This window comes from Mustela putorius, unplaced genomic scaffold (assembly GCF_011764305.1).
Source record: "Mustela putorius furo isolate JIRA1106 unplaced genomic scaffold, ASM1176430v1.1 tig00003863_pilon_pilon_pilon, whole genome shotgun sequence".
NCBI classification, from domain to species: Eukaryota; Metazoa; Chordata; class Mammalia; order Carnivora; family Mustelidae; genus Mustela; species Mustela putorius.
The window spans coordinates 17,621,959-17,640,191 of NW_025422015.1; the positions used below are offsets into that span (position 1 = coordinate 17,621,959).

An 18,233-nucleotide genomic window follows, 5' to 3' on the forward strand; every position below is an offset into this window, starting at 1 on the left:
TGACCCATCTTTAATCTGTTAAACCTGTTATGCCATGGACCGCAGCACAGCAGAAGCCATATATATTTGACTTACAGAATGAAATACACCAAAAATGATTTACATTACTTTTAACAATGGCTTTCAGAAACTTCATGCTTTTGTGGTTTAGAAATAAGAATCAAAACGAAGAATTAAGCATTCAATTTAGAAATTGAGAAATAGAGATCTAGGAAAAATGGATGATTGACCTAGGCTTTTCTTGGAAAGATTAGACATATACATAATAGGAATCTTCATGTATTTGAAAAACTAATTGCAAAATATGTGTGTTGATATATTCTCTGTTGTTCTCAAATGACTCATTCTTTGAAGTTTCTAAGCGGTCCCAATAAAATGATACCTCACTTATACTCTACCATCTAGGAGATGAGAAAGTATCTCTTCATGACCAGATGATGTTGGTGAGCTATTCTTATATCCCTGATAAAATCCACTATAACAACTGCTATTTCTACTTTTCTTAACGACAGAAAACTGGAACTCAAGAAAGATGAGATATTAAGACCTGAATCATACTTTTAAAATTGTCTTATTTATGTGAACAATTAAAGCTGTTGGTAGATATTCATCTGTTTTCTCTCCTTTAAAGTAGAAGTGTGTTTGAATTATCCCCAGGTACCCTTCAGTATATGGCACCGGAAATCATAGACAAAGGACCACGAGGCTATGGGAAAGCAGCAGACATCTGGTCTTTGGGCTGCACCATCATTGAAATGGCCACAGGGAAACCACCTTTTTATGAGCTGGGAGAACCACAAGCAGCTATGTTCAAGGTCACATTTCATATGTCTTAAATGTCTTAAAAACCATAGGATAAAGCTCTTGGATGGTCCATTTATGTGTATGGTATTTTTTTAGGCAAAAGGAAAAGAGCCTAGGTAGGCACATTAAATGTGCTCTCTGAGCCCAGTAAAGTCAAGAAGATTCACTCCCCTCGAAGTCAGTGCCTGTGCCTCACACTGCGGCTCTTTCCCTGCATTAGATTTCTCAGCTTCAAAGTGAGATTCCGTATAGCTTTGTCTGACCACCTTTCACAATGCAGCATAAATAACACACTACTCCCTGGAAGACGATTTAAGCTCTTTGGGAAATGGTCTGAAATCTTCCATAGAGGGAGATAGTAAGACATTTACTTCATTTAAGTATTAAAGCAATATTTTCCTTCACTATCATAAGAGTTTGGAGGCTCCACTAAGAAAGGGGTGGACAGTAATTGCTATTTTAAGGACGTCAGTTGTATTCTTAGTATAGCTACTCTTCTAGCTCGTTGCCTTGCCCATTCATTCGTAACTCTCCTGGGAGTTACCTCCCAAAACAGGGAGTGCTGAATATGGAAATAGGGCTGACTGAGCCCAGGGGCCACAGCCTGGGAATCCAGGGACTGAGCAAAGCAGTGACCTACTCTGAGCTCCTGCTGTCCCCATCTGTCCTCACTTGCAAAACTGCCAAGCTGGAGGAAGGTTTTTAAACTGAGCACCTGTTTCCCAAGAAGTAAAGTTCACCCGTCTGCTAAGGCAGAGCACTTCTGATGAGAATTTGTGATTTCTTTCCTTGCCATTGACTGTGGTTCTAGCACTTATTCCACTGTGAATAGCCTCTCGTGAGGGGCCATGTGTCATATACCTTCTACTTGTATAGAAGGCTTGGCTTCCTTTCAGCTTGAAGATGATCTGATGGGATACTGCTGATACAGAACCAAGGACTGTACCCAAACCAGAAGGGCAATGAGAGCTGCTAAGAGAGCTGCGATTCTCAACATAAATGATGTCTTTCTTTTCTGGGTCAATGTTTCAACTTTCAACTTTTCACCCATCTCTAGGATTTTGCTCTGAAATGCTGCTCCGTTACCTCCACTACCTCCGTTAGTGCAGGGATTATTATATAGTAGGACTCCCGTACTGATTAACAGTGTTTGAATCTAGGCTCCAACACAGTCAAACTCTTTAATGACTTTGGGAAAATTGCCTAACCCTCTGGTACCACATTTTTCTCATCTATAAAATGAGTATAAAAATAGTACTTATCTAATAAAGGTTTTTTGAGACATATATGAGATAATAAAGTACTTACAAGAGTATCTTACATATAATAAAGTCTATATAATTACCACAAATAACTGTATGTTATTGCTTATATAATAATATGCTTCTGTAAGCTGTGTAATAACAAAAAATATTTCCTTAGAAAAATTTCTCTACTAACTACATGAAAACATTATTAAAAAGAATTTAGAATGGCTAGCAGTGAGAAGAAAATTATAATTGTTACAAAAATTCTATGTTTAATTTTAAGGTATTTTAAAATATCTCTTCATATGGGCAATTTGACAGTGGTAGAGCATTTGACTGCATATGGGCAATTTGAGACAGGAGAAATATTCATGTTTCATGGCATAGGGGAAAGAACACAGGCTTTAAGCCAAACAAATTAAGGTTTGAATCCCAGGCCTGCCTTTCTAGAACGTATCACTCACCCCTCTGAAACTCATTTTTTTCATTGTTGTAACAGGGATAATATTTAATCCAGTGGGTTGTTGGGAGTATTCAATACATTTCATAAATCAAAAAGCCAAGCACAGTTCCTGGCACACAGCTATTATGGTCAACACAACAGTCTGAATTAAAAACCTCTTTCTCGCATGCCAGTGTGCTAACGTGCTCTAAAATGTCAAGGGCTGAATTCTTACTTCATAGTGCTGTCTACTCTCTTAACATAATTGCTTGGCCTATGTCACTGACAAAGTTACAAAAACACTCTGGATACTTTCCATAACCTAGAGAAAAAAAAATACCCTCTGTCACTTCGAGGAAAGACATGAGTCTGTAGAATACAGTAAAGGATTTTTTTTGTGCTAGGGGGCCAAGTTTTCAATCCTGGAGCTCATGTGATGAGATGGTTACTCAGAAGCTACATGTGTTGTGTCTTAGGTGGGAATGTTTAAAGTCCACCCAGAGATCCCAGAGTCCATGTCAGCAGAGGCCAAGGCATTCATACTGAAGTGTTTTGAACCTGACCCTGACAAGAGAGCCTGTGCTAACGACTTGCTTGTTGATGAGTTCTTAAAGGTTTCGAGCAAAAAGAAAAAGACACAACCTAAGCTTTCAGGTATGTGGTTGCATTGAAGAGGATACGGGTCAGAGTCATTATAAACCCTAAGCTTTTAAGGTGAAAGATTTTTCCAGAAGTAATCTGCTTATGGATATCACTGGAAGTTGGTATAAACATTAGCACAGTGTGCTTAGACATTCAGTTTTGGTTTCAGGAAGCCGCCTTACCATCAATTTCATGAATTCTGGGACCTCATACATAGTAGTGTTTCATGGCTAGTTAGTAGGTAGGTCATGTATCAGGATCTATAGCAATGTATCAGGATCTATAGCAATCTTGCATCACTGATACAAGGGATACACAAGGGGTGAAATATAGCCTCTGAGAGCTGAAACTCTAGGTCACCAGTGATGGGCTCCAGAGCTCTTATGAAGCTGTTAAAACTTCCAAGCCATCCAGTACTGTGTTCTTTGAATTTTAGGCAAATACCTATTGCCTCTTAGAGGATATCTTTCTGAATCACCAACCCCCTGCAATGTGAAAGAAAGAAAAAAAAAAAAGAAAAGAAAAGAAGATTGTCAGTTACAAGTAAAACAGCAAAACTGTCTTTTGCAATAATGTCCAAAACTTAGTTCAGAAAGGAAAAGCACGTAAATGATCCCTTTCTTGTTGACATTTTTGTGTTTATCGGGGATGAGGGTAGACAGATTGAATGTTTGCAAAGGACATTGATCCCATTTCGAGCATCTGCTTTTTTGTTATCTGTGTTTAGCAACAAACCCAACATGTGCTTATGTTGCTGTTTGCTCTTCTTTCCACAGCCCTTTCAGCTGGATCAAATGGTGAGTTCATTTTTATATTGCCCATTGAGCCGAAGTTTGGTACGTGATCATGTGATAAGCTCTAGATTTCCCATTAAAAAGCCTCTGCGTTTTGCCTCCGTGGGAGGCTCCCAGGTACCAAGGCTGTGTGCAGCTGCAGGCCTGGCTGGGCTCATTCCTTCAGAAACCCCTCTCCTCCTTAGAAAAGCGAAAATCGATGTGCTAACCCAGTTAGCAGCTACAGTCCCATTTATGAGTGTTCTTAGGTGTTACAGAGCACTTTATGCCTCCTGTTAATTATGACTACAAACTACGGCCTGGCTTTACCTCTCCTCAAAGAATGCAAGCTGCAGGACTCTTCCCTCCCCAGTTCTTTACGTGTCATTAACACTTTCTGTCCCGTAGCAGAGGAGCAGAGGGCACTGCCCTACCTCGAGGGGTGCCCACTTCAACAGGAAGAGTGGGAGGGTGGTGATGAGGAGGACCTCCTTCCACCCTTTGAGAGACATGGCTTGTCCAATCTCAGACTGCTCTCCCACTGCCACACAGAGACCCAGAGAATGAAGCAGTTCGTTTTAACCTAATATCTGCTGTGTGCGCAAGGAATGTGCTAGGCCCTGAGTACATAAGGATGAGAAAAGCGTAGTTCCTGTCTTTAAGGAGCCGTTGTTCTTGTAGGGGAGACACACAAGGAAAAAATCTGCGGCTCTCTGGTGTAATGTAGTCAGTGCAGAGGGAGTCACGGAGGGTGAGTGGGTAGCCAGGTGAGGTCAGTCCTAGCATGAGCTAATGCTGTAAGCGTAAAACCCCCGCTGTGTGTGAAGGGGGCAGGAGGTGGCTCAGCATTGCTGGGCTTAAAATACATGGGGGGGGTAAGCAGGAGCATATCCCAAAGAGCTCCCTATGAGAATTATCAGTCAGGAGGGGAGAGCCAGCGAAAGAGTTTAATCTGGAATTAAAATCACGGGGTCTGTAATTCTGTGGTAATAGAAACGTCCTCTATCTATACTGTCCAGTCCCTTAGCCACTAAGCATATGTGCTTTGAACAGTTGAAATGGGGCTACATTGACAGAGGCCCTGAATTTTAAATTTAATTTTAATTTCATTGAAATGTTCCTGTAAATAAGCACAGGGGGCTAGCAGCTACCATATTGAACTGTGAAGCTATTGATGGCTCATTCTGAGAGCTGCCTGAAGAATCATTTATTTAATAACATTTACTAGGTAACCTTTTTAAACCTCTGCTGTGCCCTTAGCACTCGGGATCTAGGTCCTAGGGCCTAGGCCCTCAAAATACATAGGCATGACTCAGGCCCAGATCTGCCTGCATGGGTCACTTGGAATGTTTGTTAAAAATTAAGATTTCTGGCCCTTCCCAGAATCTGTAGCTATAACCTAGAATGCTACACCTTTTTTTTAAGATTTTATTTATTTATTTGACAGAGAGAGATCACAAGTAGGCAGAGAAAGAGAGAGAGGAGGAAGCAGGCTCCCTGCTGAGCAGAGAGCCCAATGTGGGACTCGATCCCAGGACCCTGAGATCATGACCTGAGCCAAAGGCAGCGGCTTAAACCACTGAGCCACCCAGGCGCCCTAGAATGCTACACTTTTAAGTAAACAACCTGATGACTTCTTTGCTCACTAAAGTTTGAGAACCTTTGAGATTTGGGCAGTCAGAGATAGGGCGACAATTAGGAGTTGGCTCTGACTGAGCTCTGTCCCTAAATTGTCCTGAACTCAGAGAACTTAGAGTCCCTGGTGCTTTTGAATAGCTGTAAGGATCTAAGGCAGCTCTCACAGTGGTGGGAGAGAGTTAGAACATTCCCCCTTTTCCAGAATGGGCATAGCCAATTTGCTGAAGTTAGAGCCCTCTCTCTCCCCTAAACAGAAAGCTCCCAGCAGTCTGGGGCCCATAGATTGGCCCCATGTGCTCCCTCCCCATGCCAGTCTACCCATAATAAAGCCATCTTTTTAGGGAATTTTTATTGGGATGAGGATAGACATCCTTACGGTTTAGGGAACCCTTACCCATCAGCTCCCACAAAAGAACAACAAGAAATACTCTTCCAGAGGCATACCCTTGACATTTCCCATCCTCAGAGATGTCATCCAGCCTGTTTAAGACTTCCCATGGCCAGCCCTACAGCAAAGGATTTCTTAAGAGTTGACAAAGACATGGGGCGCCTGGGTGCCTCAGTTGGTTAAGCCTCTGCCTTTAGCTCAGGTCATGATCTCAGAGCCATGGGATGGAGCCCAGGGATCGAGCCCTGTGGTGAGCGCCATGTCCTGCTTCTCCTTCTTTCTCTGCCCTTCTCCCGCTGCTCATTTCTCTCAAATAAGTAAAGAAAATCTTAAAAAAAAAAAATTGAAGAGAGAGTAGCATACAGGCAAGTGACTTAACTCCTGCCAGACTTCTCTCTGACATCTGGAGGCTCCAGAGCCTCAGTGTATTTGAGCTGATATCAGGGGACTTGTGACCTCCGTGCTCTCCAGAAACTGTCAGCATGCTTCTATGGTAACAGTTATACCTGAGTTTCTCCCCAGAAAGGCACTGTGGTTTCTCATTTACCTGGAAATCTTTTACAACTTGAGAAGCTAGAAATCTCAGGAATGGATTTCATCACGTTTCCACCAAGAATGTACATACTTGCTACCTCGGCATCCCCTTTTCTCCCTCTTCTACCTCATGGAGGAGGGAGTATTCATTTTCCTACAGAAGGTGAACCCCCACTTGGCTTCTGCACCCCACACACCCCTAACTTCTTCAGCTTCCCCACTCTCCACATAAATCCCCATCTACCCATGCTCTAGAGTTTTCCGTCCTAAACTAACCTTTCCCCTGACACTACTTACTGCTTCATTGGCTAACACCCCACTTTTCCTGCTCCTCATCCCAGCTTCAGGTCTTGAAGAGCCGTGTCCCCTGATCTTCCCCACCTCTTTCCCACTAATCTAGCGTCTGGCCTACATTGTGTCTGATGTCTGGTGTCACTGACCATTGACCCTGCCTTGTTCGGGGTCACTAATGGGATCCATTTGGCCAAATTCTGAATTTGCTCATCCTCTCAGTGACTTTTGGCCCAGATACGCCTCCTCTTTTCTGTTAGCCCTCTCCTCTGGAGGCTTCTGTGACCCCCCATTCTCCTGATTTCCTCTAGCTTCATGGCTTCTGCAGTCATTCCCCTTTGCTACCTCCTTTTCCTCTAAATAAAGGTGTTCTTAAGGTCCAGGACCTCTGCTCTCTCCTCATTCCTCCCTTAATTATGTCATCCTTTGCTTTAAATACCATCTCTAGGCAGGGGACTGCTAGAATTATGTCCCCAGCTCTGTCTTCTGAGCTCCAGACTCATCCCATGGCCTTAATTTCTTAAACTGAATGCTCAGATCACACCTCTTCCCCACCAAAAATAACTTCCTGTTCAGCCTGGATTCCTTTTCATCTTAGTATATAAGTAGTTCTTTCATTCATTCATTTCTTAAGCCAGACACCTCAGGGTCATTTTTGATTCCTCCCTTTCATACCCTCCCTTCAGTCTAGCAGTGAGTCCTGTTGGCTACCCAACAAATATTAGATATCTAGTAGATATATGCTGGACGAATGACTGCATGAGCCCAACAGAGAAGAGAAATCAAATTTAGGATTAAACTTAAATCTGGTAGAAGAGGAATTCAGGGCTGTGTACACAGAACATACAAAATATCTACAAGTCCCTTTTTTTCCTAGGTGAGCCATAAAGACCCTGGGCACTGGATTCCATCCTTAAACATAGACAGTGTTACCTCATGAGACTTCCTTTAGGCAGTCGGTATCCATAGCAACCCTAATTCACAAGTACGACACAGGCCTTCTCAGTACTGGGCTATTAAATCACATAATGTGACCAAAAAACCAAAGAGCAAGACAAGTCAAATCCTCACTCCCTCTATTCTTTAAAATGTTTACTTACAGAAACACAGGATAGAAACTCCATGTGGTAGCATTCTAGATAGAATTTAGTCCCAAGGAACAACAATTTTGTCTTTGGCGTGTAAATGATGCCTGCCTCCATTTCTGCGTGGAACACACGCTGAGAGAGGATCTCCACTCTGTGAGCTGGGAAAGATGCCTTCACCGAGTCCAGGGGGTCCACAGTGAACCCCACTGCAGGGCTCTTGTGCCTTCCTCACAAAGCTGTTGGCCATCCCATCGAGCCAAGAGAAGGGTGAGAGCTTGCTTCAGCTATCTTTTTCTACCAGCCACATTTAACTTTAAGGACTTGATAGCTAATAGCAATGCAAGCCCTGCTCCTGTTCCTTGAATCCATATTTGGCCAAGCCAGCAGCTGTTTTGTCCATTCAGCAATCTCTCCCCGGAAATGCAGAGTGAAACAAAGTACACTATAGGTCTTGAAAACTCCCAGAAATGCCCTCGCAGAAGCAGTCCTGTTTGGGCCCTCCGACAGACCTGTCTCCTCTTATCCTCCCCCCACCGCACCCCCAACATCTCTTCAATGTAGCCGTTTGCACTTAACCTTTAACTAAGGGATAGTGGTGTTGACTTGGTAAACCCAGAGCAGCTCTCCTTAGCTTCATCTCAGTTCCTGCCTTCAACTGAGTCAGCAATGCAGCAAATTCAATGACAGAAGGTGGGTCAACCAATTCCTCCTTGGGAGACTTTCTAGTTAACTGATCACTGGGATGATTTCCCCGGAGAGGAACTATCCCAGGAAGCTGTATACATCTCTTCTTCCTCCCCACAGTTGAAACCAAAGCCAAGTATCCCTCTAACACCTGCTTTCTTCATCTGAGCTATAAGTGGGATAGAATAATAGAACGGTAGTACATGACATCTTCGGTACAACCAAGGAGAGTAGGACGTGTCCCACCTGCAAGATTCTGTGATTAAGGAAGCTCCTAGATAGGGCTAGAAAACTTTTTCTAAGACTCAGCAGCTTCAGAAAGCTTCCCTGATGGGTGTGGTCAGGGCAATCCATTTTCAGTGAAATGTCACTTCCTGCTGTGTAATGGGATTCTTTTTTTTATCTTCTGGATCATCACTAAGTGTGTTATGAAGTAAATCAAGTTCTTGGTAATGTGGTGTGACCACCTATTGAGTATATGCATGTGAAAAATAATTATAGTAACATATTTTTCTGATTACAAAAATAATACTTGTTTATTGTAGAAGGCTTGGAAATTTTGGAAAAATAAAGTCACAATCACCCCAAATCACATCTTCTAGAAATAACTACCATTCATAATATGGTATATTTTCTTCCAAGTATATATATAGCAGATCATAAGGCATATCTGTATGTGGAATCATAGGGATAGAATCCAGAGATAGTTGGAAGAAAAGGGCAAAGAAAAGAAAGGGAAGTTCTGTTTGGCTTTCATATATTGGTAAATCAGATGAGTGCTTCTCAAACATGTCCATCTGTCTGTTCAGTGTGGATGGCCCGCTGCCTCCGCCCCTCGCTGTTAATCATTACTGATTTGCAGTCACCCCGAACAGAGGCAAGAGTTCACAGCTGAATGACCATCCCACATCTTTGAGCTTGGGACCCTGGTTGAAACAGCCCAGCCCAAGAGGGATTAAGTAAAAAAGGATTCTAGGCAACCTTGGATTTCCTTTTTTATAATTTTACGTCTGCCTTCTTTGGTAAGACCTTTTGTAGTATTGGGACACTTGTTTGGTAAGGGATGACTCTGTCAAAAGTTACTTCCTTTAAAATAAGTATTTGATGAAACATTGGTAACTACTGCTGGGCTAAGAGAATCTCCATCACAATAAGAGCCCATGTCTGACGCAGGATCACAGTTTCTGGGAACTGGGAAAGACCGAAGAGATCATGTGGTCTTTTGATTTCCAAAATTTGTATTTAGCAAAGGACCCTTTTTTTTGATGACCCCTTAAGCAGAACCCTGATATATAAGACTGACAGATCATATTTCTGTTAGACAAAAGAGGGTTGAAACCTATGTTCTAGAATCACAGAATCCTCATTCCCCCTGGCTACGGCAGTCCCAAGATGCTAAGGTGGACCCTTGAGCCTGTGAGGAAGATGGTTTAAAAAAATATGAACCTGATCCTGTATTTTATTTTTAAATATATGTATTTATTTATTTATTTGAGAGAGAGAGAGAGAGAGAGCACAGCAAGAACAGCGGGAGAGGAAGGAAAAAGACTCCCCACTGAACATGGATCCCACTGCGGGGTTCAATCCCAGGACTCTGAGATCATAACCTGAGCTAAAGGCAGATGCTCAACCGACTGAGCCACCCAGATGCCCCACCTGATCCTTTATTTTATAGATGTGAGAACTGAGACCCATAAATGACCTTCCTAATGTCTGATAGGTGGCCAATAGCAATGAGGGGATTGGAACCCAGGACTACTGGGCCTGGTTCTTCTTCCACAGTTTCATGGCCCTGAAATATTCCTTCTAGGGCCTGGGGGACCCCTACCCTGCCGACCTCCTGCCTGGGTTGTATGTGGAGCACGGGATCCATGACCAGCCTCTTAGCATAATTTGACTAGTCATTGGAATGAGACACTTAACCACCACTGTTGCTGTCTTTGAGTGCGTGTCTAGTATGTGTATCTTTTTAAAAGCATCCATGACCATTTCCTCCCCTCTCGTGACAAACAGAGTATCTTCGAAGCATATCCTTGCCTGTGCCTGTCCTGGTCGAGGACACGAGCAGCAGCAGCGAGTACGGCTCAGTTTCTCCTGACACAGAGTTAAAGGTGGACCCCTTCTCTTTCAAAACGAGAGCCAAATCCTGTGGAGAAAGAGATGTAAAAGGAATACGGACGCTCTTTTTGGGGTAAAGACCTGACCAACTTTGAGTGAAAGAACTGTGTTGTGTGTCCTTTTATAAAGGACATGGTGATTTATGCTGTCTAAATTCTTCTAGCATTCCGGATGAAAATTTTGAAGATCACAGTGCTCCCCCTTCCCCTGAAGAAAAAGATTCTGGTTTCTTCATGTTGAGAAAGGACAGTGAGAGACGCGCCACCCTTCATAGGATCCTGACGGAAGACCAAGACAAAGTTGTGAGAAACTTAATGGAATCATTGGCTCAGGTAAAACCTCTCATGGATTCTTCGTTTCCCAGAGTTAATGTATCTTAGTATCTATGTATCTAATGTATCTTAGCTGTGTCCTCACTACTTGGAACTGTCCCAGGCGACGTGGAGCCTTGAAAAAGGTGTGGAGCTCTTGATGATGAATCAGACCTACCCAGGAGAGGAAAAAGGGGAATCCTTGATGTAAAAACTGCATTTTTGAACATAGCTACTTGTAAGTCACTAGCAACTTGTTCATTGTGGCGAAGTTCCAACCAGCCCGCAAGCCCCTGTTAAACTCCGTTCATTTGTTTATTGATCGATCCACACGTACGCGTTGAGCCACGTGACTTCCTAATTCCGATGGTAGCACAAGGCTCCCTGCCGGTCTCCTTTGAGCATTTAGGAAATACTGCAGACTCAACAAGGACCCCTGTGCTCGTGGGGCTACATCCAGATGGATGGAGGGTAATGGGCCATAATAAGTAAATTATATAGTGTGTTGAAGGCTGTGTGTGCTGTGAAAAAAAAAAAAAAAAAAAAAAAAAAAAAACTAAGCTGGTCGAACTCTTACTCCCTGGTATATTTGTTTGCTGGGGCTGCCGTAACAGAATCCCACTGGCTGAATAGCTGAAACAACAGAAATTTATTTCTCACGGTTCTGGAGGCAGAAGCTCTGAGAGCGAGGTGTCGGCAGGTTTGGTTTCTCATGAGGCCTCTCTCCTTGGCTTGTCTGTGGCACCTTCTTGCCACATCCTTACCCAGCCTTTTATCCCTGTGCACACCGGTGGGTGTCTCTTCCTGTTGGATTAGAGCCCCATTGTTGTGATCTCACTTGACCTTAATTACCTCCTAAGACCCTTTCTCCAACCACAATCACACTGGAGGTTAGGGCTTCTAATTGGGGTTGGGGGGACACAGTTCAGTCCGTAATACCTGGGAAAATATGTTCCCTAGGATTCTGCTTACAGATAACAAGGAAGAATCCCCTCCCCAGTTTTGTCCCAGTAGAAATGGGGTTTCCCGCAGCCCCAGGCCTCAGGTGCTGCCTCCTGAGTTTGGAGCAGAAGCTCACATCTCTTCAGGATGTCAGCCTCCACAGCCATGCTTGGCTTCAGGCTTGATACTTGGTACTTTCTTTCAGTGGCATGGGCACTGGCTGCTCGGGCTCCTATGACCACCAGCTGGCTATGCCTTCTTTCCTACCTTCTGTCTTGGGAAAACCGCTGCGGAAAGTGTGGAGCTAGAGGAGTCGGGTCAAGTTTGTCTCTCAGTCCAACTGTCTCCCTGTTCTCAGCTGTACTGGGCAAGACTCTCTTCTTGGCTCCTGTCTTTATCTTGAGAACCCCACAAAGTTTCTCTGCTGATTTTTTTCTCCTTAGCAGTTCTCTAATGCCTTTTGATCCCATAGGAAGAGTCAAGGCCACATGTGTGCCAGCAGGGTCTCTAGTATGAGGAGAACTGAGATGAGCACCACCTACACTTTATGGGAAGACCCTGCGTGGTTCCTAGAGGAAATCCACCTTGAGCAGTTCCTTGGAGGCCCAGGAAGTGGGGGCTCTGGGCTGAGGGACAGTCGGGACCCTGAGCTGGAGTAGGGTGAGGGCTGAGGAGGCTGCACAGGAATGTGGGAGATGTGGACGAGACAGGAGCCATCTTGAACCTTCGGCTTTCTCTCTTCTCTTGACTTCTGCTTTCTCTGGTCATTCAAGGATCAGGGATCGGATGGTGTGAAATAAGAAGGGGAATCAAATTTAGATGGAAGGAACAGCTGGGCAGCAGTTGGAGGTCATACACTCATTCAACAAATACTTATTAAACCTCTGCTGAATTCCAGGCACCCGTCTACTTGTTGTGGACATCACAGTGAACAAAACTGGGAAAAAGAAATATCCCATTGAAGCTGGCATTCTAGCAGAGGAAGAAAAACAATAAATATTAGTAAATATTTCATAGTAGTAGTGGCACATCCGGTGACATAGTAATAATAGCAAACCTATATCAATAATAGTGGTAACAGGAAACATACTCAACATACACTAATAACAGCAGACGCTTCATAAGGGCCAGTATTATTCTTAGTAGTTCAGGTGTATTTACTAACTCCAGCCTCGTGGCAATAGCACTATAGTAATAGTTCTGTTGTCCTCATCTTGCATACGACTCAGAGACACAGAGGAGCTGAGTAATGGCCATGACCACACAGCCCTAAGCAGCGGAGTCCAGATTTAGACCCACACAGTCTGGCTCCAGGGTCTGTGCTCCTAAGCAACGCCCCCCGCCCTGGACCTCCCCTCCCTAGGAGACAGCTCCCAGATGCTGACAGGGGCTAGTGAAAATGGGAGGGACTGGTGCTTGGAGTGGGGGAAGGAAAGGAAATCGCCCTTCGCTGCTGTAGAGCGAAACCCTTTCTGAACTGTAGCTACTCATGTCAGATGCCTGTTTCAGCTCCAAAACATGCAGAACTCAGGGATTGTCTAAATCTCATAATCATCCCTAGGGACGAGCTCTTCCAGTAGAGAAAGCATCTGCTTGTTTGGGGTTTTTGAAGGTCCATCAGGCAGGACTGCCTCAGTCGTTGTCATGGTCCCAGCTCTTAGCACAGAGCCTGGCAAGAGACTTCCCTTCATGAGTGTGCTGAAATTCTTAACATTTTGCAGTTTGTTAATCCTATTCAGTCGTCTGTGGCCTCCTGGTTTTTTCAGCATGCCTGAGTGTTCTCTGTAAAAGGAGAAAGAAGAAAAAACTCAGAGGGCATGCCTTGGTGCACCAGCACAAAGGAACCAGTGAGGACCAGAAACTATGGGTCAGAGTCACGTGCTGCATCTCAAATCATCCAGGGATAGCAAGGGTCCTTCTGATTGTATCTCTAAGGGTGCTCTGAATCCCTTGGTGGTGTGGCAGTAGACAGGTTCTGATTCAGGCTCTCTGCCCGCTCTTCCAGCTAACCGAGGCAAGAGAAGGCAATGATGAGGAGTCTGGGCTCGGCCTCAGCTTTCCTCTGCCAGAGGCCTGGCTTTACTGTTTATTAGCAGGCTGTGCAGTTAGGGAAAGTTATTTAACTTCTCTGAAGCTGATTTTCTAACCTACAAAACAGAGGAAATGCCAGTATCTACCTCATGGAGTTTCTATAAGGAATAGCCAAGATCATGAGCAACTGAGAGACTAATAGAGTGTTTCACAAATGTTAACTATCATTATTGCTTTTGTGACCATTATCAAGAAGGCTAATCATAGTTGTCTAATCTCTTTACGTATTTTCTACAACCAGATATAAATAATTCTTTTCGTAGTGTTAAATATCTCTGGATACATTTTTACCTTTAAGCCCACCTCCATTTTTTAAAATTTTTTTGAACTTTTTAAAAATTTTTAAAAATTTATATATTTTCAGCATAACAGTATCATTATTTTTTCACCACACCCAGTGCTCCATGCAATCCGTGCCCTCTATAATACCCACCACCTGGTACCCCGACCTCCCACCCCCCACCCCTTCAAACCCCTCAGATTGTTTTTCAGATCTGGTCCATAGTCTCTCATGGTTCACCTCCCCTTCCAATTTCCCTCAACTCCCTTCTCCTCTCCATCTCCCCTTGTCCTTCATGCTATTTGTTATGCTCCACAAATAAGTGAAACCATATGATAATTGACTCTCTCTGCTTGACTTATTTCACTCAGCATAATCTCTTCCAGTCCCGTCCATGTTGCTACAAAAGTTGGGTATTCGTCCTTTCTGATGGAGGCATAATACTCCATAGTGTATATGGACCACATTCCATGCTCTTGGATCGGAAGAATAAACATTGTTAAAATGTCTATACTGCCTAGAGCAATCTATACTTTTAATGCTATTCTGATCAAAATTCCCCCGGTATTCTTCAAAGAGCTGGAACAAATAATCCTAAAATTTGAACTTTTTTTTTTTAAAGATTTTATTTATTTATTTGACAGAGAGAGATCACAAGTAGGCAGAGAGGTAGGCAGAGAGAGAGGGGGGAGCAGGCTCCCTGTTGAGCAGAGTGCCTGATGCACAACTCGATTCCAGGACCCTGAGATCATGACCTGAGCCGAAGGCAGAGGCTTTAACCCACTGAGCCACCCAGGCGCCCAAGCCCACCCCTTTTTTAAGGGGGGAGGGGCAAAGAGAGAGGGAGAGAGAGAATCTCGACCAGGCTCCACACCCCTGTTGAGGGACTCGATCTCATGACCCTGAGATCATGCCTGAGCTGAAATCAAGAGTCAGGCACTTAACCGACTGAGCCACCCAGGTGCCCAAGCCTAACCTTTTTTAATAAGACCAAAAGTACTGCTGTCCCAAAGCAGCCCACAAAAGCCCTTTGGACTCATAACATTCTTCTGAAATTCACTCATCATTTTTGAGGAGGTTTAAAGGATAAAGAATAGAGAATAGAGCACGCCTTCACAGAAGAACCTGGACAGTGCTGTGCTCAGGAAAGGCACACTGTCAAGGGCAACCTTAGGATGCCGAATCTGCATCCTTGATACAAGAGATGCTCGTCTGCATAAGCATGTTCAGGAGTGCGCGTGAAACACAGGAGTTAGAACAGAAGCCACAATCATGTAAGTGGATGAACCACTCCAGACAGAAAACATTTCCCAGAGCAGACAGTGTTCCTTTGTAGGACAGTGGCACACACATCAGAAAACCAGAAGCAACATGTTCATCTGTTGTGAAAACAAAGCTAATGTCAAAAAAATGTTTGCTATTTCAACTGCTGGCAAACAGGGAGCTGATTCTTCACTAAGATAAGCTTCCAATTTCTGAATAACTCACATTTTTCTTCTTGAACATATTTTCATGTTATTATGATATTGCCTGTGAATCTTTACTTTGGGTGTAATTTAGTTGGTGGTAAGAAAAGAAAGTTGATAATTGTTCCCAGTCTCGTTCTAATTCCCTTAATGACAGCTTTCAAGCTTTTCAATATAATCTTGTCTCCTGAAAACATAAACATGAGAGGGAGCTCCCAAATGAAACCATACTGAGGGAGAGAACTTGATGGTACATTGATTGTAATAGAATCCTAGAAATTGTAATTATCGCAGCCTGATTGAGGAATTTAATTTTAATGATGTGGTAACAAAATTGTATAATAAGAGATAGAAATGAGCATAATAAAAATCTTGTTTCTTAAAGTTAAATGAGGATAAATAATACCCTACCATGTTTCCTTTGAGAAAAGGAACCTGTTTAAATATCGTATTATTGGGACGCCTGGGTGGCTCAGTTGGTTAAGCAGCTGCCTTCGGCTCAGGTCATGATCCCAGCGTCCTGGGATCGAGTCCCACATCGGGCTCCTTGCTCCGCAGGGTGCCTGCTTCTCCCTCTGACTCTGCCTGCCACGCTGCCTGTGCTCGCTCTTGCTCTCTCTCTCTGACAAATAAATAAATAAAATCTTTAAAATAAATAAATAAATAAATAAATATCGTATTATATTTTTAATGTATAAACGTGTCCATTGGTTCAGTCTTACAACTAATTACCTCATCGGTGGGTAAGGAATTGTTTTAAGTGAAAGGCATCAACACATTTTAAGGGCAGTTAAAGTTCTGGGGGGCACATTGTAAGTGGCCTCTCATACCTGAAGGAGGTAGGGTCTTAAGGAATTCCAACCCTAGTGCCTAGCCGAGCCCCACAGAGACTGAAACTTGTGTGTGATTCTGATTACTTCGTGTTCTGAGAGTTTGTACATCTCTTCTCAGCTTTGGCTGCTGTTGGCCTCCTTAGCATGCCATTTCTATTTCTGTCCCTTCCCTTCTCCTCTCCATGTAGATAGTCACTCTCAATCCCATTGATTGTACTCTCCCTTCCTTACAACTAGAGGTACTCTTGCTGCTATCTTTTGACTTGTCTCTCTGGGCCAACTTTGAGCTTAAGATCCTATGGCTCATTGCCTGTTCTCTCTTCAGTTCCCCATTAAAATTTCTGAGAGGTCTTACCTCAGCCTGTTCCTATTTGGGGAAAGCTCTGTATATCTAACTAAATCATAGCTGGTGGCTGAGCTGTTGCAGTAGGTACTCTTCCTCACAAAGTCTGATTATTTCTTGGGTGGTTGGTGGGGCTGGTGGGGCATAGAGTTCCAATATGGCCTCTTCCCTTTAGTGGGGGCGTTTTGAAGCCCAGGTCCCCACAGGGGCTGTGGGAATGGCCGGCTTATGATGACTGTGTCTAGCACAGATCAACTGACAGGTTTTATTCACAGGGGGCTGAAGAACCTAAACTAAAATGGGAACATATCACAACCCTCATTGCAAGCCTCAGAGAATTTGTGAGATCCACGGACCGAAAAATCATCGCCACCACACTGTCCAAGCTGAAGCTGGAACTTGACTTCGACAGCCACGGCATTAGCCAGGTTCAGGTGGTGCTCTTCGGTTTTCAGGATGCTGTAAGTATGATATTTTGCCTATGTCCTTCCACAGACTCCCAACGAAATTTAGAAAAATAGGTTAAAACGTTAAGTTCTGTTACCTTTTCTTTCTTTACTAACTCTGATAACCTCTTCTTTTTCGATGGTGAGTAAGTGTGAGCTGGTTCCTCTCTGTGTGCTTCTAAGGAGCGGATCTGTTGTTATGTGTTTGTATCCCACAAAGTTGGATAACCATGAAATCGAACTCCGTGGGAAAGAGCAAAAACTAACAAACATTTCCCGTGGCTGAACTCTGTTCTTATGAGATCTTGTAGTGGCGGGTCACTGTTTTGGTGACTTGCCACGGAACTCATTTTCCTCATGGACTTTTAAATTCTGTACGAGAACTGCCACCTAGTGGTCACCGAAGAAAATGCAACCATGCGGATTGGAATAATCGCCCCTGAGTAAATCCAGTGCTTCTCCCCGCCCCCGACCCCCGCCCCGACTTTTTCTCTGGTTTCCATACCCAACACTTTAAACACGTTTGTTTAGTACACATTAATTCCTCACTGAATGAAAATTAATCCACGAGAGATTGCTGAAGGCTCCAGCCTCTCAAGTAGAGTTGCTACGCAACATCAACTAGACGCCAGTCTTTCTAAAGCCTGATTCAGCACGGGAGGTGCTCTTTGTGAGTGAGACTGTTCTGTGGAACTCTGTACCAGAGAAGCCTGAAGCCACTCCTAGGCCTTCGAGGCCTTCGCAGAGTGCAGGAGACTGAAATAAGAGAGTTCCTGGCAGCGTCTGCTGTAAATACAAAAGCACTTTGCACGAAGGGATTTTAATTTCGCAAATTAACTCACTGCTAACGTATGTATTTCTCCTGCGTAGAT

At 43.7% G+C, this 18,233-nt stretch overlaps 1 protein-coding gene across 2 annotated transcripts in view; it reads left to right on the forward strand.

The window, feature by feature from the left end:
* MAP3K5 (mitogen-activated protein kinase kinase kinase 5) overlaps positions 1-18,233 on the forward strand; it is a 199,889-nt gene that overhangs the window by 161,212 nt on the left and 20,444 nt on the right. For both annotated transcript variants that reach the window (XM_004740273.3, XM_045066319.1), the window contains exons 19-24: positions 658-815; positions 2,970-3,147; positions 3,912-3,932; positions 10,545-10,722; positions 10,813-10,981; positions 17,191-17,376. In XM_004740273.3, the coding sequence (XP_004740330.1) occupies positions 658-815; positions 2,970-3,147; positions 3,912-3,932; positions 10,545-10,722; positions 10,813-10,981; positions 17,191-17,376 (890 nt within the window). The remainder of the gene's footprint in view (positions 1-657; positions 816-2,969; positions 3,148-3,911; positions 3,933-10,544; positions 10,723-10,812; positions 10,982-17,190; positions 17,377-18,233) is intronic.